A 24243-nucleotide genomic window follows, 5' to 3' on the forward strand; every position below is an offset into this window, starting at 1 on the left:
GGGGATGATGCAGAGGTAGGGGATAGTGCAGAGGGAGGGGGAATAGCTTGCACATTATTAGAACATTTGAAAGGAACATTTTTTTCCCTAATTTTACAAAGTTTGGTTTTGGAATATGTTGGGAGCTGCAAAGACAATTAAAAAAAATATTATTATTTACATTTTTTTACCCCCTTTTCTCCCCAATTGTTAGTATCCCGAAAGGGTCTTCTCACTATCTTGTCTCATCGCTAATGAACCATCAGTACTGGACAATTTGATTAATCATACCTGGGAATTAAACTTTAAATTAACCTGGGAAGTTGGTTCATCTAGGTTACAATTGCAAAGTTTAAGATGTATAATTTAATTGGAAGAACCTAGAAAGGTATGTTCAACAAATAAATAAATTGAATGAGACAATGATACCCAAGCAATTGAGATTGCTGGATTATCATCGTAGTGAATGTACCTAACATTACTTTTATGGTACACTTTCCCCTCAGGCCACAGCCATATGGGATTCCCACTGGAGGCGGGACTGATTGATTGTGCTTTGCAAAAGAAGATTTTACTGATTGATCAAATCTAATGAATAATCAAACCTGTATAGGACATCTGGGAATTACACTTTAAATTAACCTGAGAGCTTTGCTTCATCTAAGTTAATGTGGAAAACAATTCATATTGTCTCATTGTAGAAGCCAAATCAATTTGGATATTATTTAAAAGATCCACTTAAATCAGACAATTTCACTTGTTAGTTAAATTGTATGAGACGTCGATATTCAGTCAATTGCGATTGGCTGGATTTCTTAACGTGATCCAGTTTGGATTTCCCCTACTTCTTTTGAGAGATGTACTTGCGATTATTCACCACCAGTGATGCAGAATGCTGAAATCAAACGGAAGTACAATGGGCGGGACTTCCGTCGCGCAAGGCGGAGGAATTTAAACGGGACACAGGAAGAGAAAATATTGTTTCTCTTTTTTTTAGCTTAGCATCTCGTGCAAACTAATCCTAATTTGTTCAGAAATATCACTTCCAAGGACAAAATTGGGTTAATGTGAGAAGACCTTTTCGGCGTCCATTGCTAGCGCCAGCGTCTTGTTACTGAAGGTAAGAGACTAGTGGTTTCCTTCTCTTGTTGTGCTTATTGTCTGATGTTATGGGGAGGATTATTGAATGACACCTCACTCTACAGCTCAACAGAACCTACAGAATCTACCTGTGAATCCAGTCTAAATTCCTGTCAATCATGGTAAGTTCCTTCTATCATTGCATGTTATGTATGAGGAATTAGAAATTACTTTAGGTTATTTTATTACCCAGAGATCTAGAGGGTTAATGACCTATCACCTCCACATTTTAAAATGTGTCAGTTCACTTTGCTAGTTCATCATCTTTAATGTTGAGACGGTTTGATGAAAGGCCTATGTTTTATTGCCCTCGGTCTGCATCTATGTATCCTGTGTGTATATTCTCTTCATTGTGGTCAGAAAGTACTGTACATGTAGCCTACTTGGAGAATAAAGGTGATTCTGATAACATATGCTTTTTCCTTCTTTCTCCTCGGGAAGAGGTCCTTGGCTGTCGCTGTAATCCTGTGTGCACTGCTACCACTGTTCCATGCTGGCTGCTGGTTTGAACAAGCTAAACCAGGTAAAGGACAAAGATAACCAGCTGTTAACACACACACACAACCATAGGGCTCTAGGCAAAAGTAGTTGGTGTTGTACCACACACACACACACACACACACACACACACACACACACACACACACACACACACACACACACACACACACACACACACACACACACACACACACACACACACACACCCCTGCACACACACACCCCTGTACATTTATAAATTTAATAAAAGAACTGCTTATACCAAATCATTGTGATTTTTAGTGTTTTATATTTGTATTTTATGACCTGTAAAGAGCATCTAATTTCATATTGTTATGCAATTATGTTTCTAATACACTTGAATCTCGAATCTCATTGAAAAGACAACAAACACAGTGATATGTTATATTGTTTCCTTGTTTAGGCATGAGGCAGTGTCTTTACGACAAGGATGGGACGTGGCATAATACCGGGTCCTGCTGGAGGACCAGTGATATGTTATATTGTTTCCTTGTTTAGGCATGAGGCAGTGTCTTTACGACAAGGATGGGACGTGGCATGATACCGGGTCCCGCTGGAGGACCAGTGATAAGTTATATTGTTTCCTTGTTTAGGCATGAGGCAGTGTCTTTACGACAAGGATGGGACGTGGCATGATACCGGGTCCCGCTGGAGGACCAGTGCTAAGTTATATTGTTTCCTTGTTTAGGCATGAGGCAGTGTCTTTACGACAAGGATGGGACGTGGCATGATACCGGGTCCCGCTGGAGGACCAGTGATTGCATGAACTGCTATTGTCAAGCCAACGGGGACATGCAATGCTGTCAGGCGTGAGTAGCATACACCGCTTTTATTCTAGCACCCACTAAATGTCTGGTCAATAAAACCCTCAGCCTTCCCAGTCTGTACCACCACACTGGTCTATATAACCCTCAGCCTTCCCAGTCTGTACCACCACACTGGTCTATATAACCCTCAGCCTTCCCAGTCTGTGCCACCACACTGGTCTATATAACCCTCAGCCTTCCCAGTCTGTACCACCACACTGGTCCATATAACCCTCAGGCTTCCCAGTCTGTACCACCACACTGGTCCATATAACCCTCAGCCTTCCCAGTCTGTACCACCACACTGGTCCATATAACCCTCAGCCTTCCCAGTCTGTACCACCACACTGGTCTATATAACCCTCTGCCTTCCCAGTGTGTACCACCACACTGGTCCATATAACCCTCAGCCTTCCCAGTCTGTATCACCACACTGGTCCATATAACCCTCAGCCTTCCCAGTCTGTACCAACACACTGGTCCATATAACCCTCAGCCTTCCCAGTCTGTAACACCACACTGGTCCATATAACTCTCAGCCTTCCCAGTCTGTACCACCACACTGGTCCATATAACTCTCAGCCTTCCCAGTCTGTACCACCGCACTGGTCCATATAACCCTCAGCCTTCCCAGTCTGTACCACCACACTGGTCCATATAACCCTCAGCCTTCCCAGTCTGTACCACCACACTGGTCTATATAACCCTCAGCCTTCCCAGTCTGTAATACCTACATGTTTCAAGCAGACCACCATAAGCCCTGTGCCAAAGACCACCGAAGTAACCTGCCTAAATGACTATCGCCCTGTAGCTCTCACATCTGTAGCCATGAAGTGCTTTGAAAGGCTGGTCATGACTCGCATCAACACTATCATCCCGGAAACCCTAGACCCACTCCTCTCCCTCAACATGAGCAAGACAAAGGAGCTGATCGTGTACTACAGGCAAAGGAGGGCCGAACATGCCCCCATTCACATCGACGGGGCTGTAGTGGAGAGGGTCGTGGACTACAGGAGAAGGAGAGCCGGACAGGCCCCCATTCACATCGACGGGGCTGTGGTGGAGCGGGTCGAGAGCTTCCAGTGTCCACATCACCAACAAACTATCATGGTCCAAACACACCAAGACAGTGGTGAAGACTATTCCCCCCCAGGAGATGGAAAAGATTTGGCATGGGTCCTCAGATCCTCAAATAGTTATACAGCTGCACCATCGAGAGCATCTTGACTGGCTGCATCACCACTTGGTATGGCAACTGCTCGGCCTCTGACTAAAATGCGCTACAGAAGGTGGTGCGTATGTCCCAGTACATCACTAGGGTCAAGCTCCCTGCCATCCAAGACCTCTATACCAGGCGGTGTCAGAGGCCCAAATTTGATTTCAAAGACTCCAGCCACCCAAGTCATTGTCTATTCTCTCTGCTATCGCCACGGCAAGCGGTACCAGAATGCCAAGTCTAGGTCCAAAAGGCTCCTTAACAGCTTCTACCCCCAAACCATAAGTTTCCTGAACAATTAATCAAATGGAGGCCCGAACGGTGTTTAATCTATGCATAGTCACTTTACCTCTACCTACATGTACAAATGACCTCAATTACCTCGACTAACCTGTACCCCGTACATTAATTCAGTACCCACTGTACATATCCTCGTTGTTTTATTGTGTTACTTTTTAAAACTTTAGTTTATTTAGTAAATATTTTCTTAACTGCATTGTAAGGAAGCATTTCACGGTACGGTCTACATCTGTTGAATTCCAGCGCACATGACAAATAATATTTGATTTGAGAATGAGTGAGTGAGTGGAGTGAGTGAGTGAGTGGTGAGTGAGTGAGTGAGTGAGTGAGTGAGTGAGTGAGTGAGTGAGTGAGTGAGTGAGTGAGTGAGTGAGTGAGTGATAGTCCATACATTGTTTTACCAAAGCATTTGCTAATGTTGATTGTTTGCTTGCAGGTATTCTGAGCCCACAAGATTTCCTGATGATTGTATGATGGAGCTTGACCAAAAGGCATGTAAATACAATGTGTTCAAGAAGACTGACCGCTCCACTCCATGCCCCATCTACGGCGGTAAGGGGAAGTGATGGCTCTTCTTCCCCCGTGCTCTCAGGGAATGAAGACCGACCGCTCCACTCCATGCCCCATCTACGGCGGTAAGGGGAAGTGATTGGTGCTCTCAGGGAGGGGAAGTGCCCCATGGCGGTAAGGGGAAGTGATGGCTCTTCTTCCCCCGTGCTCTCAGGGAATGAAGACCGACCGCTCCACTCCATGCCCCATCTCGGTAAGGGGAAGTGATGGCTCTTCTTCCCCCGTGCTCCAGGGAATGAAGACCGCCCCATGCCCCATCTACGGCGGTAAGGGGAAGTGATGGCTCTTCTTCCCCCGTGCTCTCAGGGAATGAAGACCGACCGCTCCACTCCATGCCCCATCTACGGCGGTAAGGGGAAGTGATGGCTCTTCTTCCCCCGTGCTCTCAGGGAATGAAGACCGACCGCTCCACTCCATGCCCCATCTACGGCGGTAAGGGGAAGTGATGGCCTTTCTTCCCCCGTGCTCTCAGGGAATGAAGACCGACCGCTCCACTCCATGCCCCATCTACGGCGGTAAGGGGAAGTGATGGCCTTTCTTCCCCCGTGCTCTCAGGGAATGAAGACCGACCGCTCCACTCCATGCCCCATCTACGGCGGTAAGGGGAAGTGATGGCCTTTCTTCCCCGTGTTCTCAGGGTAAGGGGAAGTGATGGCCTTTCTTCCCCCGTGTTCTCAGGGAATGAAGACCGACCGCTCCACTCCATGCCCCATCTACGGTGGTAAGGGGAAGTGATGGCCTTTCTTCCCCCGTGCTCTCAGGGAATGAAGACCGACCGCTCCACTCCATGCCCAATCTACGGCGGTAAGGGGAAGTGATGGCCTTTCTTCCCCCGTGTTCTCAGGGAATGAAGACCGACCGCTCCACTCCATGCCCAATCTACGGCGGTAAGGGGAAGTGATGGCCTTTCTTCCCCCGTGTTCTCAGGGAATGAAGAATGAAAGGGAAAATTACAGTAATTGTTTTATAGATTTAATTGACATAATTGTTAGCTTAGCTCAGCCATACTGTCGGGTAACTTTCTGTTACTGTAATGATTGAAAAGCCATACTGTAATGTGTCTATCATTGAAGATCTGTTATCATCTGCGCTGACTGTGTCATGAGAAGAACCTGGGTTCAAATACTATCTGAACCTGTGAGCGTTTGATCTGTCCTGCCTGGAGTGCCAGATGGGCGGAGTTAGCTATTTTGGGACAATTCTATTGGTTCACAAAGCCAGTGTTTCCTGACCCTGGACCTCGTACCCCCAACAGTACAAATGTTTACTGTAAACCTGGACAAGCACACTTGATTCAACTTGTTAACTAATCATAAAGCCTTCAATGAGTTGACTGAGTTGTGTTTGTCCAGGGCTACAGTTAAAATGTGTTATGTTGGGGGTACTGGAGGACCAGGGTTGGGCTGTTGGGGGTACTGGAGGACCAGGGTTGGGCTGTTGGGGGTACTGGAGGACCAGGGTTGGGCTGTTGGGGGTACTGGAGGACCAGGGTTGGGCTGTTGGGGGTACTGGAGGACCAGGGTTGGGCTGTTGGGGGTACTGGAGGACCAGGGTTGGGCTGTTGGGGGTACTGGAGGACCAGGGTTGGGCTGTTGGGGGTACTGGAGGACCAGGGTTGGGGGTACTGGAGGACCAGGGTTGGGGGTACTGGAGGACCAGGGTTGGGGGTACTGGAGGACCAGGGTTGGGGGTACTGGAAGACCAGGGTTGGGGGTACTGGAAGACCAGGGTTGGGGGTACTGGAAGACCAGGGTTGGGGGTACTGGAAGACCAGGGTTTGGGGTACTGGAAGACCAGGGTTGGGCTGTTAGGTGTACTGGAGGACCAGGGTTGGGGGTACTGGAAGACCAGGGTTGGGGGTACTGGAGGACCAGGGTTGGGGGTACTGGAAGACCAGGGTTGGGGGTACTGGAGGACCAGGGTTGGGGGTACTGGAGGACCAGGGTTGGGGGTACTGGAAGACCAGGGTTGGGGGTACTGGAAGACCAGGGTTGGGGGTACTGGAAGACCAGGGTTGGGGGTACTGGAGGACCAGGGTTGGGGGTACTGGAGGACCAGGGTTGGGGGTACTGGAGGACCAGGGTTGGGGGACTGGAGGACCAGGGTTGGGGGTACTGGAGGACCAGGGGTTGGGGGTACTGGAGGACCAGGGTTGGGGGTACTGGAGGACCAGGGTTGGGGGTACTGGAGGACCAGGGTTGGGAAACACTGCATTTAGCCATGCAAGCTCAATCAATTAAGATTAAGTATTTGAAATGATTTCAAATAGTATTTGAACCCAGGTCTGTTGAAGACACACAAGCTGCATAATTAACATGAAGTGTTGATATATAACCTTGAATGATAATAATACTGTTTCTCAATGCTTTCTTATTAGTCCATAGCCATAAAGATGGATATTGATATGCTGTTTCTCCTATGGTTCCCGACCCACAATGCAGTTGCTTTGGATACATTCTGTCATTTAATGTCAATAAATCTATACAATCAAGGTTGTCTTGTCCTTGGGGCTTATGTGTAGAAACTCTAAAACCCTGGTCACATGACATAGGAGCTGACTTCCTCTTCCTCTGTGGTGTCACATGGAGTAGTTCACTCTGAGCAGGTTTGATGAAATATTGCAGGCTCAGTTGAACATTTCCTGAATTAACTAAGGGGTCATTATTGTGTTTAACTACTACTAACTAGGGCCACCAATGGGGACAACCACCAACCACACTCCAGTTAGCTCTACTACATGTATTTGCATCACAGGAGGTTGGTGGCACCTTAATTGGGGAGGGTGGGCTCATGGTAATGGCTGGAGCGGAATTAATGGAATGGTATCAAATGCATCAAACATTCCATTAGTTCCGTTCCAGCCATTATTATGAGCCTTCCTTCACTCAGCAGCCTCCTGTGATTTATGTGTGAGTCACCCTGCCTGCCCCCTGTGTTTCTGAATCTGTGCTACATGTCCGGACATGTCTACAACTGGGTTTAGGGAGAATTAAAGGTGCTGTCCTGCTGGGAGTAGACAGTTAAGAGGAGAGTTAAAGGTAATGTCCTGCTGGGAGTATTCAGACAGGACAGACAGTGTGGTGCATGGCAAGTTCCTATATAATAACAGGTTTTATTCTATAGTATTTCAGGAATGTAGTACTTAAATCATCTCTGCTTCTCATGTCTCAATGCTGTTTGAACTTTAAAGGTTAAGGAGAAGACACCACGCGGTATTTCCTTTGAGGAAACTGGTCACTTTGGAGCGACTGATCTGATCTCACATCTGTTCTCAACGTCGAGAAGACAAATATCACAGTTTTACACAGTTAAGGTGAGTTGAATACCTAAATGTGAGATACCTGAAAGCGTCCCGAATGGCATCCTATTCCCTATGTAGTGCGTTCCATTTGACCGGAAGCCCGCCCTACAGGGTTTTATTTAGGACACAACCCATTCATGCCACTTAAGGCCAGAGAGGTATCAACAAAGTTTGGGGGATTAAATTCTATTATCTGGGGTAGAGCTAGGGGAGGTCTGGGGGAGAGCTAGGGGAGGTCTGGGGGAGAGCTAGGGGAGGTCTGGGGGAGAGCTAGGGAAGGTCTGGGGGAGAGCTAGGGGAGGTCTGGGGTAGAGCTAGGGGAGGTCTGGGGAGAGATGCCCTCTCCCTCCTCCCTCCTTCGTGTGTGAGCGTAGTCTGGTGCGGGTGTGTGTGTGTGTGTATCTGTCTGTACAAGCTATTCACTTACTTTCTATCTTCCACCCATCCCTCTTTTATCCCCTCCTCCCTCTCTTCCTCCCTTCTCTCTCTGTCTCCTCCCTCTCTCCCTCTCTCCCTCCCTTCTCTCTCTGTCTCCTCCCTATCTTCCTCCCTTCTCTGTCTCCCCCCTCTCTTCCTCCCTTCTCTCTCTCTCCTCCCTCTCTTCCTCCCTTCTCTCTCTGTCTCCTCCCTCTCTCCTCTCTTCCTCTCTTCCTCTCTTCCTCCCTTCTCTCTCTGTCTCCTCCCTCTCTCCCTCCCTTCTCTCTCTGCCTCCTCCCCCTCTCTCTCCCTCCTCCCTTCTCTCTCTGCCTCCTCCCCCTCTCTCTCCCTCCTCCCTTCTCTCTCTGCCTCCTCCCTCTTCCTCCCTTCTCTCTCTGCCTCCCTTCTCTCTCTGTCTCCTACCTCTCTCCTTCTCTTCCTCCCTTCTCTCTCTGCCTCCTCCCCCTCTCTCTCCCTCCTCCCTTCTCTCTCTGCCTCCTCCCTCTCTTCCTCCCTTCTCTCTCTGCCTCCCTTCTCTCTCTGCCTCCCTTCTCTCGCTGCCTCCTCCCGTCTCTCTCTGCCTCCTCCCTTCTCTCTCTGTCTCCTCCGTCTCTTCCTCCCTTCTCTCTCTGCCTCCTCCCTCTCTTCCTCTCTTCCTCCCTTCTCTCTCTCTGTCTCCTCCCTCTCTCCCTCCCTTCTCTCTCTGCCTCCTCCCCCCTCTCTCCCTCCTCCCTTCTCTCTCTGCCTCCCTCCCTCTTCCTCCCTTCTCTCTCTGCCTCCCTTCTCTCTCTGTCTCCTACCTCTCTCCTTCTCTTCCTCCCTTCTCTGCCTCCTCCCCTCTCTCTCCCTCCTCCCTTCTCTCTCTGCCTCCTCCCTCTCTTCCTCCCTTCTCTCTCTGCCTCCTCCCCTCTCTCTCCCTTCTCTCTCTGCCTCCTCCCTCTCTTCCTCCCTTCTCTCTCTGCCTCCTCCCTCTCTTCTTCCCTTCTCTCTCTGCCTCCTCCCTCTCTTCCTCCCTTCTCTCTCTGCCTCCTCCCTTCTCTCTCTGCTTCCTCCCTCTCTTCCTCCCTTCTCTCTCTGCCTCCTCCCTCTCTCCCTCTCTTCCTCCCTTCTCTCTCTGCCTCCTCCCCCTCTCTCTACCTACTCCCTTCTCTCTCTGCCTCCTCCCTCTCTTCCTCCCTTCTCTCTCTGCCTCCTCCCCCTCTCTCTACCTCCTCCCTTCTCTGTGTGTGAGCGTAGTCTGGGCGCTCAGCCAAGTAGAATGTGTTTTTGAATGAATATCTGATGCGGCTGGCTGTGGGAGGAGCTATGTTACTGGAGTACTGGGAGAAAAGGAGGGAGGGAGCGTGGGAGAGAGAGAGAGAGAGAGAGAGAGACAGACAGAATGAGAGAGAGAGAGAATGGGAGAGACAGAGAGAGAGAGGTCTGACTTCCTTGCATAACACACGTTGGAGCAGCTTTGCACGCAGGACTTCATGTGATTCTTCAACCAGGGGACTTCCTCTATCGCTGGCTCATCACAGAGCCTTACGGCTGGGTGTACATGTTCACCCGCTCTCCCGGACGGACCCTACCTGGAGCCTGGAGGAAAACAGGGCTGGCTCTGAAAAATAGACCTGCACAAAGGAGACGTAGAGAAAGAGGATTTCCCTATAGGAATACGTAGTGTAGAAGCTACACAGGCAAGAGGAAGCCTGACAATGCTCTGCCAGCTGTGGCTGTGTACAGCCTGGTAAGCTTTTCCCCTCTCCCTCGGCAAAGGCAGTGTTTCTTCTGGTTTCTTCTTGATTTGTGGGATAGTATTTTGGACCCTGGTCCTCTCCACTCATGTGTTCATCACCACTGTCATTCCCTCATCCAGTAATGCCCCTAGAGGCTACAGAACAGTACACTGTCATCCAGTAATGCCCCTAGAGGCTACAGAACAGTACACTGTCATCCAGTAATGCCCCTAGAGGCTACAGAACAGTACACTGTCATCCAGTAATGCCCCTAGAGGCTACAGAACAGTACACTGTCATCCAGTAATGCCCCTAGAGGCTACAGAACAGTACACTGTCATCCAGTAATGCCCCTAGAGGCTACAGAACAGTACACTGTCATCCAGTAATGCCCCTAGAGGCTACAGAACAGTACACTGCATCTGGTTGGCTTTGGTTCGCTTTACGGTAAATATATTTACAAAAGAGCCAAGTCATACAGGTTTTGTAGAGAGAGGTGTTTGCTTGTTTACACGGGAATCCCTGACCTCTCTGTTTGTCTCCGCCTCTCTGTCTGCGTCTGTCTGCGTCTGTCTGTCGTCTAACATTGTGTGAGCTTAGTGAGGAGATGAGCGATGCAGGACCCTGGAGTCATTGTGAAAAGAAGACAAACAGCCAGCTAGCCACAGCTCTCTCTCTCTCTCTCTCTCTCTCTCTCTCTCTCTCTCTCTCTCTCTTTCTCTCTCACGCTAATACTGCGTTCATAACTAAATGGGAATTTACCACATACGACTGGGAAAACTCCAGTGGACCGACCCTCTAACCGGTAATTACTAGTGTAAAACTCATCTGTCATCCTGAGCTGCCACTTCACCCACATGCTGACCTCTGACATCACCTACCAAGGAAATGACCTTCATAACAGCATTTTGGGTATTTAACTGCAACAACAAAACTTTTTAAAATAAAAATCAATCTGTTAATATGTTGTTTTTTTTAACACTATAATTTGTTTATAAGCACGATAGCTGTACTTTTAGTTTATGGTTTTCGCAGCTTGTTGGTCATTAGCCAATCGGCGTTACTTTAAATTTGTTTAAAGTATGTGAATGCATCCAACTTTGTAAATTCCCACCTCCCACTTGGTGACGAACACAGCATTAGAATCTCCTTTACACTCCTGGTCCTCCTGTTAAAGGGAGAGTCAGTCAGGGAATGGAAGGGTTTATTTGGAGCATTAAAGATAGTAGCTCAATAGACTCACACAGATGGTTAACCTTGTGTTTGGTACATTTATAGGAGATTTGTGGGGGAAAGATAATATCTGATGGAGAGTGTAGACAGTCAGTTAGTCATTGTCAGTCAGCCTGTCATTCAGTCAACCAGTCAGTCATTCAGCCAGTCAGTCAATCAGTTAGTCATTGTCAGTCAGCCTGTCATTCAGTCAACCAGTCAGTCAACCAGTCAGTCATTCAGCCAATCATTCAGCTAGTCAACCAGTCAGTCAGCCTGTCATTCAGTTCAGTCATTCAGCCAGTCAGCCAATCATTCAGCCAGTCAACCAGTCATTCAGCCAGTCAATCAGTCAGCCAATCATTCAGCCAGTCAACCAGTCAGTCAGCCAGCCAGCCAGTCATTCATTAATCAGTCAGTCAATTCAGCCAGTCAGTCATTCAGTCAGCCAATCATTCAGCCAGTCAACCAGTCAGTCAATCAGTCAGTCAATCAACCAGTCAGTCATTCAGCCAGCAGTCAGCCAGCCCAGTCATTCAGACAGCCAGCCAGTCATTCATTAATTCAGCCAGCCAGTCATTCATTAATTCAGTCATTCAGCCAGCCAGTCTATCAGTCAGTTAGTCAGTCAGCCAGCCAGCCAGTCAATCAGTCATTCAGCCAGTCAGTCATTCAGCCAGTCAGACAGCTAGCCAGTCTATCAGTCAGTTAGTCAGTCAGCCAGCCAGCCAGTCAATCAGTCAGTCAGTAAGCCAGTCAGTCATCCATTCAGTCAGCCAGTCAGTCAGTCAGTCAGGTAGTCAGCCAGCCAGCCAGCCAGTCATTCAGTCAGTCATATGTAGTGTAGTCTCTGTGACAACAATAGAGTCAGGTGACAGAAACACAGCAAGGCAACATGTTGTCAAAGCTAATTTCTGGGAATAATGTACATAATGTGACCATGGCCCATAAGGTCAAGTGCACTATATAGGGAATAGGGTGCCATACGGGATGCAACCCGTCCCTCTCCAGGTCTGCCTAGCCAAAGGACCCAAAGAGCTTCCTGTATTTGTGGACTGTGAGTTTAGTACATGAGTGTTCTCATCAGTGTTATCTTACTGGCCGTGTGTTTGTTGGTCTCAAGGTTATAATAATAACTGTGGGAAATGGAGACGGTTTCCTCCTTGGTTTCTGTGCTGCTTGCTATCCATGTCAGTGAGTGCCTGCATCCCAAATGCCATCATACAGATACACTACATGGCCAAAAGTATGTGGACACCTGCTCTTCAAACATCTCCTTCCAAAATCATGGGCATTAATATGGAGTTGGTCCCCCCTTTGCTGCTATGACAGCCTCCTGTCTTCTGGGAAGGCTTTCCACTAGATGTTGGAACATTACTGCAGGAGCTTGCTTCTATTCAGCCACAAGAGCATTAGTGAGGTCAGGCACTGATGTTAGACGATTAGGCCTGGCTCGTAGTCAACGTTCCAATTCATCCCAAAGGTGATCAATAGGGTACAGGTCAGGTCTTTGTGCAGGCCAGTCAAACTTTTCCACACTGATCATGACAAACCATTTCTGTACAGACCTCGCTTTGTGCACAGGGGCATTGTCATGCTGAAACAGGAAAGGGCCTTCCCCAAACTGTTGCCACAAAGTTGGAAGCACAGAATCGTCTGGAAAGTCATTGTCTGCTGTAGTGTTAAGATTTCCCTTCATTGGAACTAAAGGGCACAAACCATGAAAAACAGCCCCAGACCATTATTCCTCCTCCACCAAACTTGGAGCAGGTAGTGTTGTCCTGGCATCCACCAAACCCAGATTTAGGACATAGCCAGTCATTGGTCGTGAGTGAGTTGAGGTGAGGTGAGGTGAGGTAGGTGAGTTGAGATGAGATGAGGTAGGTGAGGTGAGGTAGGTGAGGTGATGTAGGTGAGGTGAGGTAGGTGATGTGAAGTAGGTGAGGTGAAGTAGGTGAGGTGAGGTAGGTGAGTTGAGCTGAGTTGAGGTGAGGTAGGTGAGGTGAGGTGAGGTAGGTGAGGTGAAGTAGGTGAGGTGAGGTAGGTGAGGTGAAGTAGGTGAGGTGAGGTAGGTGACGTGAAGTAGGCGAGGTGAGGTGAGGTAGGTGAGGTGAGGTAGGTGAATTGAGGTGAGGTGAGGTGAGGTAGGTGAGTTGAGTTGAAGTGAGGTGAGGTAGGTGAATTGAGGTGAGGTGAGGTGAGGTAAATGAGGTAGGTGAGGTGAGTTGAAGTGAGGTGAGGTAGGTGAATTGAGGTGAGTTGAAGTGAGGTGTGGTAGGTGAGGTAGGTGAGGTGAGGTAGGTGAGGTGAAGTAGGCGAGGTGAGGTGAAGTAGGTGAGGTGAGTTGAAGTGAGGTGAGGTAGGTGAGGTGAGTTGAAGTGAGGTGAGGTAGGTGAGGTGAGGTGACGTGAAGTAGGCGAGGTGAGGTGAGGTGAGGTAGGTGAGTTGAGTTGAGGTGAGGTGAGGTAGGTGAGTTGAGGTGAGGTGAGGTGAGTGAGTGGTAGTGAATGGAACAATGCTTGTTCCCATTCAGGTCGTGTCTGCTGCCTCTGGGGCATGTGAGGAGAGACTCTCCATATAGCTGAGCACAGGACAGTTGTCCAAGGGTGCTGGGATCCTCTGGTTGTCTTTAGCGTTGTGGGGCAGTGTGTGTGTGTGTGTGTGTGTGTGTGTGTGTGTGTGTGTGTGTGTGTGTGTGTGTGTGTGTGTGTGTGTGTGTGTGTGTGTGTGTGTGTGTGTGTGTGTGTGTGTGTGTGTGTGTGTGTGTGTGACTGTAAACAGGTGACTTTTTGCACCAGTGGAAAGTGGGACATGGTGTCTCCGTGTTGTGACTCTCCTGTAACCATGCCTCAGAGATTGTTTTTGTGTTACCGCAGTGTTCATTGTCAAGGTTCGGGTTGTCGTGGTGTTGTCCTCGTGGTGTTATCATGGGATTGCCATGGTGATGGGGTTGTGCTGTAGCAGTGTCGTAGCGTGTGTGTGTCTGTGTGGAGCTAATCGACAATGTCTGCATGAAGTGGAGGCGATATGGTGCTCTGATGCTACAGGCACTGCTTAATGTGGGTCAGGAAAAGCAGCTCTCTCTCTCCCCTCTCTCTTTCTCTCCCCTCTCTCTCTCTTTCTCTCCTCTCTCTCTCTCTCTCTCTCTCTCTCTCTCTCTCTCTCTCTCTCTCTCTCTCTCTTTCTCTCCCCTCTCTCTCTCTCCTTCTCTCTCTTTCTCTCTCCTTCTCCCATCCTCTGCCACTTTCTGTTTTTCCTCTCTCCCTCCCTCTCGCTTTGTTTTTCTCTCTCTTTTTCCCCTCCCTCTTTCTCTGTCACTCCATGTTTTTCGCTGCATCTCTCCCTCCCTGCCTGCCATCATGTGTTGTCTTTCTGTTTATCTATTTCTCCCTCCCTGCCTGCCATCATGCTTTCTGTCTTCCTGCCTCTCTGTTTATCTCCTCTCTTCCCTTTCTTCCTGCCTCTCTGTTTATCTCCTCTCCTTCTCCCTTTCTTCCTGCCTCTCTGTTTATCTCCTCTCCTTCTCCCTTTCTTCCTGCCTCTCTGTTTATCTCCTCTCCTTCTCCCTTTCTTCCTGCCTCTCTGTTTATCTCCTCTCCTTCTCCCTTTCTTCCTGCCTCTCTGTTTATCTCCTCTCCTTCTCCCTTTCTTCCTGCCTCTCTGTTTATCTCCTCTCTTTCCCTTTCTTCCTGCCTCTCTGTTTATCTCCTCTCCTTCTCCCTTTCTTCCTGCCTCTCTGTTTATCTCCTCTCCTTCTCCCTTTCTTCCTGACTCTCTGTTTATCTCCTCTCCTTCTCCTTTCTTTCTTGTTTATCTCCTCTCCTTCTCCCTTTCTTCCTGCCTCTCTGTTTATCTCCTCTCCTTCTCCCTTTCTTCCTGCCTCTCTGTTTATCTCCTCTCCTTCTCCCTTTTTCCCTTTCTTTATCAGGCTGTTCTGTTATAGATATAGAATGGTACATCTAGCAGGCTTTATCAGGCTGTTCTGTTATAGATATAGAATGGTACATCTAGCAGGCTGTATCAGGCTGTTCTGTTATATATATAGAATGGTACATCTAGCAGGCTTTATCAGGCTGTTCTGTTATAGATATAGAATGGTACATCTAGCAGGCTTTATCAGGCTGTTCTGTTATAGATATAGAATGGTACATCTAGCAGGCTTTATCAGGCTGTTCTGTTATAGATATAGAATGGTACATCTAGCAGGCTTTATCAGGCTGTTCTGTTATAGATATAGAATGGTACATCTAGCAGGCTTTATCAGGCTGTTCTGTTATAGATATAGAATGGTACATCTAGCAGGCTTTATCAGGCTGTTCTGTTATAGATATAGAATGGTACATCTAGCAGGCTTTATCAGGCACACATGGAGGTTCACTGAGGTCTTCAGTCCGGTTGCCTGTATGTTTATTGTTGAATGTGTAGATGATGTGATGACGTGAGGCAGGGGGTAATATACACAATACAACGTGACTTCATAGAACATCATGATGTGATTGTCAAATTATCATTTCAATGCGGAGTGACTTGGGTGAAATGTATGGACACACACTCACGCACACGCACATACATAAATACACACATACAGGCCTCCCGAGTGGCACAGTGGTCTAAGGTACTGCATCACTAGCTGTGCCACTAGAGATTCTGGGTTCGAGCCCAGGCTCTGTCGCAGTCGGCCGCGACCGGGAGACCCATGGGGGGGGGCACAATTGGCCCAGCGTCGTCCGGGTTAGGGGAGGGTTTGGCCGGCAGGGATGTCCTTGTCCCATCGCGCACTAGCGACACCTGTGGAGGGTCGGGCGCATTGCACGCTGACACGGTCTCCAGGTGTAAGGTGTTTCCTCCGACACATTGGTGCGTCTGGCTTCCGGGTTAAGTGGGCATTGTGTCAAGAAGCAGTGCGGCTTGGTTGGGTTGTGTTTCGGAGGATGCATGGCTCTCGACCTTCGTCTCTCCCGAGTCCGTACGGGAGTTGCAGCGATGAGACAAGACTGTAACTACCAATTGGAAACCAGGATATTGGGGAGAAAAAGGGGTAAAAAAATGTGATATAAATACACACAGAACAACAACAACCAGGATGTCATTGGATCTGGTGTCTGGCTTGATTTTCACACCTACCTTTTTCCACTCAGTCATTGAAGCAGGGGTTGGTACCGGTTCAGGAAACACAACCAAAAACGGGGGAAAAAAACAACAAAATTTCCAGTAACAGAAATAGAACCAGCAACTAAAGAGATCTCTGGTGTTCCGGAACAGAACTGTTATTTTCAAATCTTGAGAATCGGTTAATAATGTTATTGTTTTGTTCCTGAAAATATTCTTTATTTAAGTAAAGTTCTGATGCCAGTAATAGCCTAAACTCATACCATGATGTTCACGCTTCAAACCAAGCCTGTTACATGTCCTCTTTCTCACTCTCTACTCACCCGCATCTCATGCCTGCAGGGGCGCATGTTAAAACATGGAATGTGATGATTGCATATATCCTTTGACGTGTGTCATGCACAGAGAGTAAGCATGTTGGAAATGTACAGTCATCATTCTTCTCTGTTGTTTCTACATGCTAGAACATAACAATTGTGTTTCTTCCTCTGTCTCCAGATTTACAGCTGGCGGACGTTGTGGAGGCTGGTGGTTGGTCAGAGATGATTCCTCATGAAGTCCATGGAGTCGTCCTCTCTGTCGCCTGGCGGGTGTCACTCTGCCCTCTCTAGACTACTGAGTCCAGGACACACAGTCACACAGTGAAGACCTGAAAGAGACCTGATAGAGCCCACGACAACACTGAGAGAGAGAGATGTTTCCCATGCCAATAAAGCCCTTAAATTGAATTGAAATTGAGAGAGAAACAGAGATAGGGACAAAGAGAGAGAGAAACAGAGATAGGGACAAAGAGAGAGAGAAACAGAGATAGGGACAAAGAGAGAGAGAAACAGAGATAGGGACAAAGAGAGAGAGAAACAGAGATAGGGACAAAGAGAGAGAGAAACAGAGATAGGGACAAAGAGAGAGAGAAACAGAGATAGGGACAAAGAGAGAGAGAAACAGAGATAGGGACAAAGAGAGAGAGAAACAGAGATAGGGACAAAAAGAGAGAGAGAAACAGAGATAGGGACAAAAAGAGAGAGAGAAACAGAGATAGGGACAAAGAGCGAGAGAAACAGAGATAGGGACAAAGAGAGAGAGAAACAGAGATAGGGACAAAGAGAGAGAGAAACAGAGATAGGGACAAAAGAGAGAGAGAAACAGAGATAGGGACAAAGAGAGAGAGAGAAACAGAGATAGGGACAAAGAGAGAGAGAAACAGTAGGTTCAAAAAACCTACTTGAGAGACAAAGAGTGAAAACCAACCATGAAATCCAACCAGGAGAGGAGTCACGGCTGTCTACCCCCAAAGAAGCGTGAGATCCTGGCTCTGGAGCAGAGGCCTGTGGTGGTAACAGCAGCAGCTGAGATCCTGGCTCTGGAGCAGAGGCCTGTGGTGGTAACAGCAGCAGCTGAGATCCTGGCTCTGGAGCAGAGGCCTGTGGTGGTACCAGCAGCAGCTGAGATCCTAGCTCTGGAGCAGGGGCCTGTGGTGTCACCAGCAGCAGCTGCAGCCTCAGCAGACACTACCTTACACACAGAGAACCTGGCTTGGCTGGCCAATGTAGCCAGCGAACGCTGCAGATCCACAGAAACTCCCAGCCCCAGGTTTCATGTCTCCTCGTCCTCCTCTTCATCCCCCTCCCCTTCTGCTCTCCCCCTGTCCTCTCTCTCCACGATCTACCCCACTGGGGTGGGGCTCAGCCAACAGGGCGGGACAATCCAGTACGCCCAGCTCGCCCCTAACCTCCAGTTCATTAGCTCGGGGCCGTACACTGGCTACATCTCCTCTCAGATCATCCAGTCCACTGCCACCAGTGTAGCCGCCTCCACAGGGCAACAGCGCCACCATCTGGACGGCCACTGCTACACCACCGCCCTCATCTCCCAGGCCACCAAGGTGTGTGTATATTGTGTATGCATTCGGAAAGTATTCAGACCCCTTGACTTTTTCCACATTTTGTTACGTTGCAGCCTTATTCTAAAATGGATTCAATTGTTTTTTTTCCCCCTCATCAATCTACACACAATAAGGTATTTTTTACATTTATTTTTATACATTTACAAAAATGTATAAAAACCTGTTTTTGCTTTGTCATTATGTTCACTGTGTTCAGATTGTTTATGTATTTAATCCATTGTGGAAAAAGTCAAGGGGTCTGAATACTTTCCAAAGGCACCGTATATCGGTGTTGGGGAGTAGTGAACTACATGGAGTTCAACTAGTAAGTTAATGGTCCTTATGTAGCTCAGTTGGTAGAGCATGGCGCTTGTAACGCCAGGGTAGTGGGTTCGATCCCCGGGACCACCCATACGTAGAATGTATGCACACATGACTGTAAGTCGCTTTGGATAAAAGCGTCTGCTAAATGGCATATATTATTATTATATATTAACTACATTTTGCAGTATTTTGCTGGTAGTTTAACTAAATTATGGGAAGACAATTTGTGTCAGACCTGCCCAATTCTCACTTAAAACATAATTTCTGTGTTTAATAGACTAGATTATGATCTGTTTTTGCAATTTCTAGACTATGACATTTCAGATTTCAATATGATAATGCATCATTAAAGTAGTCAACTACTTTTTCAAGATAACTTTAAGGTTCAGTAAACTATATTTTCTTAAGGCTAGATTTAATATAGCATAACTTCTTCCAGAGTGAAGTAATTAGCTTGATAAACTTTCATAGTAGCTTCCCCAGCACTGGTATTTATTATGTAATTAATTAGTAGTATTATTATTATACAGTGGGGCAAAAAAGTATTTAGTCAGCCACCAGTTGTGCAAGTTCTCCCACTTAAAAAGATGAGAGAGGCCTGTAATTTTCATCATAGGTACACTTCAACTATGACAGACAAAATTAGAAGAAAAAAAATCCAGAAAATCACATTGTAGGATTTTTAATGAATTTATTTGCAAATTATGGTGGAAAATAAGTATTTGGTCAATAACAAAAGTTTATCTCAATACTTTGTTATATACCTTTTGTTGGCAATGACAGAGGTCAAACGTTTTCTGTAAGTCTTCACAAGGTTTTCACACACTGTTGCTGGTATTTTGGCCCATTCCTCCATGCAGATCTCCTCTAGAGCAGTGATGTTTTGGGGCTGTTGCTTGGCAACATCGACTTTCAACTCCCTCCAAAGATTTTCTATGGGGTTGAGATCTGGAGACTGGCTAGGTCACTCCAGGACCTTGGCACCTCTGTCCTCCACTCGTTACCTGTATTAATGGCACCTGTTTGAACTTGTTATCAGTATAAAAGACACCTGCCCACAACCTCAAACAGTCACACTCCAAACTCCAATATGGCCAAGACCAAAGAGCTGTCAAAGGACACCAGAAACAAAATTGTAGACCTGCACCAGGCTGGGAAGACTGAATCTGCAATAGGTAAGCAGCTTGGTTTGAACAAATCAACTGTGGGAGCAATTATTAGGAAATGGAAGACATACAATACCACTGATAATCTCCCTCGATCTGGGGCTCCACGCAAGATCTCACCCCATGGGGTCAAAATGATCACCAGAACGGTGAGCAAAAATCCCAGAACCACACGGGGGGACCTAGTGAATGACCGGCAGAGAGCTGGGACCAAAGTAACAAAGCCTACCATCAGTAACACACTACACCGCCAGGGACTCAAATCCTGCAGTGCCAGACGTGTCCCCCTGCTTAAGCCAGTACATGTCCAGGCCTGTCTGAAGTTTGCTGGAGAGCATTTGGATGATCCAGAAGAAGATTGGGAGAATGTCATATGGTCAGATGAAACCAAAATATAACTTTTTGGTAAAAACTCAACTTGTCGTGTTTGGAGGACAAAGAATGCTGAGTTGCATCCAAAGAACACCATACCTACTGTGAAGCATGGGGGTGGAAACATCATGCTTTGGGACTGTTTTTCTGCAAAGGGACCAGGACGACTGATCCATGTAAAGGAAAGAATGGATGGGGCCATGTATCGTGAGATTTTGAGTGAAAACCTCCTTCCATCAGCAACGGCATTGAAGATGAAAAGTGGCTGGGTCTTTCAGCATGACAATGATCCCAAACACACCGCCCGGGCAATGAAGGAGTGGCTTCGTAAGAATAATTTCAAGGACTGGCCTAGCCAGTCTCCAGATCTCAACCCCATAGAAAATCTTGAGGGAGTTGAAAGTCCCCAAAACATCACTGCTCTAGAGGAGATTTGCATGGATGAATGGGCCAAAATACCAGCAACAGTGTGTGAAAACATTTGACCTCTGTCATTCCCAACAAAGAGTATATAACAAAGTATTGAGATAAACTTTTGCTATTGACCAAATACTTATTTTTCACCATAATTTGCAAATAAATTAATTAAAAATCCTACAATGTGATTTTCTGGATTTTTTTTCTCATTTTGTCTGTCATAGTTGAAGTGTACCTATGATGAAAATTACAGGCCTCTCTCATCTTTTTAAGTGGGAGAACTTGCACAATTGGTGGCTGACTAAATACTTTTTTGCCCCACTGTATAATTATTAGTGTTTTTTATGTTTTGGTTGGTGCGAACACATATCTCCTTTGGGGCGATTAATGAAATACTCTGTTATGTTAAGGTTGGGGACCAGTAGAACCAGGTCCAGATAGGTCTGCCGTCTGACCTGGCTGTTATGTTATGTTAAGGTTGGGGACCAGCAGAACCAGGTCCAGATAGGTCTGCCGTCGGACCTGGCTGTGTCCGTTGGAGGGACCCACTTCACCACTACCCACCAGTACATCCAGCTGGACAGCAGTAGCCCTCTGACTGTCACCTCCCCTACCCAGGGCCACCTCCAGCCTCTCCAGCTCCACACCCACCCTGGGGTGGGCCTCCTCCCCCACACCCTCACCCTTGCCCCCTCCCAGGTGCTGGTCCAGTATACGGATGGGTTAGGGGTCAACAAAGCTGAGGGCGGACACACCAAGGTATTTACATCGTTTTAAAATTTAAGATATTTTTAGATGTTGAACTGTTTGCGAGGAGAGCTTGTGGGTAAGCATGTCATTGTACAGTGTAGACTACACTGTATCCTGTGGATATGGCAAATAATGATTGATTTGATTTGAAGGTGGTGCAGCTGAATGGAGAGCTGGAGAGGAGTTTCGGTAAACAGAGCTGTGCTGGCATCAAAGGAACCTCCTACTCTAACCAGAACAATCAGCAGGTTCACCATGGATATGAAGCTCGACACATCCTCATTCCCGCAGACTACACTACCCAGGATTCCACAGGACTACAAACCTCCCTGGTGCTGGTAGCAAACGCCCAGCCCAACCACCACCCCCACCCTACCAGTGGTGCTGAGCAGGACACTGTTCAGGTCCACCCATCACTAATACACAGTGAGGGAGGAGGCATCTGTCTAAGGAAACCTGTCTCCAGAACCTCCTCTTTCACCTCCCTCAACTCCTCTGAGGCTCTGAAGGTCTCTTCTGTCCCTCACACGGTTATCCAGACCACCCACCACTCTGACGAGCATGTTCACAGCCTGTACTCCACCACCCAGGCACCAATCATTGGCTACATCGCCAGGGCAGGTAACCAGCATGGCGTCAGCTACGCCACTCTGCCGCAGCACCTGGTCATCCCGGACGGCCAGTCCCTCCAGTCTCTCCTGATATCCGTTAATGGAGTTACCACTAATACTGACCTCGAGGCTGCCTGCTCGGTGACTGCTAGGACGGCCAGCACCACCGCCTCTCAGCTGGCCCCATCAACCGCATCCCTCCCCCGCCACACCTACCTCACCACGTCCCTGTCCAAGTGTGAGATGCTGGGGTCGGACGGCCACCACCAGTCCCCTGCTGTACTCCAGGCCCATGTACTACCCATCCAACACATCCAAATCCCGTCTAACACACCTGCTAATGTGGTGGCGTCCCCCTCCCCTGCCCCAGCCCTAGCTCCAGCTCCTGTCCAGGCCATCCCCACTCTCTCCTCTTCCGCCTCCCCTGCCCCAGCCCTAGCTCCAGCCCCTGTCCAGGCCACCCCCACTCTCTCCTCTTCCCCCCCTCCCCTGCCCCAGCCCTAGCTCCAGCTCCTGTCCAGGCCACCCCCACTCTCTCCTCTTCCCCCTCCCCTGCCCCAGCCCTAGCTCCAGCTCCTGTCCAGGCCACCCCCACTCTCTCCTCTTCCCCCTCCCCTGCTCCAGCCCCTGTCCAGGCCTCCCCCTCTCTCTCCTCCTCTCCAACCACGCTCCCTCCGTTCTTCATGCGTGGCTCCATCATCCAGCTGGCGGATGGGGAGCTGAAGCGAGTGGAGGACCTGAAGACGGAGGACTTTATCCAGAGTGCTGAGATCAGCAGTGAGCTGAAGATTGACTCCAGCACAGTGGAACGCATCGACACGGGCCAGACACCCAACGCTGTCATCATACAGTTCGGTGTCGGGGAACACAAAGCACAGGTAAGCTTGCGATGCTTGTTGTTGTCTCCATTCCCCTAGACTCAGTGCCAGTCTGTTTGTACTACCATGCCAACGCCTTGTCACTCATTCTCTCACCGCAGTGGTGTTGAAAAGAGCACAAACAGATCTGAGACCAGGCTACCATAACCCCATCCTAATGTCAATGTTTATGCCAATGACAGTTTATTGTGTATCCTTTGTGTGTTGTATTCCTCTGCAGGTGTGTGTGGAGGTGCTGTTAGAGTACCCGTTCTTTGTGTTCGGCCAGGGCTGGTCGTCCTGCTGCCCTGGCCGGACCACTCAGCTGTTGGAGCTGAGCTGTGCCAAGCTGTGTGTTGGGGACGTGTGTGTCTCCCTGACCCTCAGGAGCCTGAGGGGTGGCGGTGGCTCTGTGTCTGGGAGGAACCACAACAGCCAGGGTCACGAGGTCAAGCTGAGGCACAGCCACAACACTGGGGACATTACACAGGGGTCTAACCGCCAGGGGAACAGTCAGGGGAATAGCCAGAGTAATGGTCAGAGAGACGGTCAGAGTATGGACAAGGACTTTAGGAACAGTTTGAATGCTGCAGGCAGCAACAGTGTCTTCCTGGTGCAAGTGGCCAAAACAGACAGGTTGAATAAGGAGGACAGGGACGTCCCCCGCTGTGTGGACCAGGTGACAGGATCTGGACTGAGACCCGGATCTGGACCAGGGGTCTACGGAACTGGAGTTGGACCCAGGAGCACCTCGGACCTGCAGGCTGTCTCAGGGAATGGAGAGATGATAGGGAGAGACAATGGAGAGACGAGAGAGAGAGAACAGAATAGCCCCATGCTCCCTCCGCCCCTCAAGACAGAAGTGGGTGAGGCAGACAAAGAAAAACCCTGGGGTCGTAAGAGGAGGTGGTCTGCTCCAGAGAGAGATCAGACAGAGAGGGCGGACGAGGAACCCCCTTTGACTCTGCCAAAACCCTCTTTTATAACTCAGCAGGTCAAATTCTCCATCGAAGGAAGGTCAAATGTTAGTCGTTGAAGGAGCTGGAGTGTTGTACAGGAGGTAGGGAACATAGTTTTATATGTTTGTAACGTTGTTAGTGCTGTTTGGTTTAATCTATCTATCCACATTAATGGAAAGGATTCATTTACCTGGTATATACATGTTTTATGATTCTATTTCTATGGAAGGAACATTGTTGTCTCTGTGTTTGGTCCACTGTCTGGGTGGCCAGTCTCTCTCTTCAGAACACAGTGAGTGGCCCACTGTCTGGGTGGCCAGTCTCTCTCTTCAGAACACAGTGAGTGGCCCACTGTCTGGGAGGCCAGTCTCTCTCCAGAACACAGTGAGTGGCCCACTGCCTGGGAGGCCAGTCTCTCTCCAGAACACAGTGAGTGGCCCACTGCCTGGCCCACTGGCCCACTGTCTGGGGGAGGCACAGTGAGTGGCCCACTGTCTGGGTGGCCAGTCTCTCTCTTCAGAACCAGAACTGGGACAGTCCAGAACACAGTAGTGGATACTGTAGCTAGCAGATGGTTGACCTGGAAAGGCTTGAATTTACTAAACCATGAGATCT

General features: G+C 48.5%; 1 protein-coding gene and 1 long non-coding RNA gene across 2 annotated transcripts; both read left to right on the top strand.

The window, feature by feature from the left end:
* The first annotated feature begins 870 nt into the window (after positions 1–870).
* On the top strand, positions 871–4603 carry LOC124024834. The gene is made up of 5 exons (XR_006837099.1): positions 871–1099; positions 1185–1241; positions 1561–1642; positions 2330–2450; positions 4400–4603. It is a non-coding gene; the product is annotated as an uncharacterized LOC124024834 (long non-coding RNA).
* A 12853-nt stretch (positions 4604–17456) lies between these two features.
* Positions 17457–24042, top strand: LOC124024831 (ataxin-1-like). Its single transcript, XM_046338595.1, has 5 exons — positions 17457–18172; positions 20929–21210; positions 21354–22281; positions 22374–22690; positions 22911–24042. The coding sequence occupies exons 1-5, from the start codon at positions 17540–17542 to the stop codon at positions 23703–23705; spliced, it is 2955 nt and encodes a 984-aa protein (XP_046194551.1). The 5' UTR covers positions 17457–17539; the 3' UTR covers positions 23706–24042.
* Positions 24043–24243: the final 201 nt, after the last annotated feature.

Source organism: Oncorhynchus gorbuscha, unplaced genomic scaffold (assembly GCF_021184085.1).
Source record: "Oncorhynchus gorbuscha isolate QuinsamMale2020 ecotype Even-year unplaced genomic scaffold, OgorEven_v1.0 Un_scaffold_2021, whole genome shotgun sequence".
Taxonomy (NCBI): Eukaryota; Metazoa; Chordata; class Actinopteri; order Salmoniformes; family Salmonidae; genus Oncorhynchus; species Oncorhynchus gorbuscha.

Bases quoted from the DNA above. Each gene is read 5' to 3' on its own strand.
- LOC124024831 (XM_046338595.1), top strand. From the start codon at position 17,540: ATGAAATCCAACCAGGAGAGGAGTCACGGCTGTCTACCCCCAAAGAAG. The intron at 18,173-20,928 runs GTGTGTGTATAT...TGTTATGTTAAG, and splicing joins TCATCTCCCAGGCCACCAAG to GTTGGGGACCAGCAGAACCA. The intron at 22,282-22,373 runs TCTCCTCTTCCC...CCCCTGCCCCAG, and splicing joins TGTCCAGGCCACCCCCACTC to CCCTAGCTCCAGCTCCTGTC.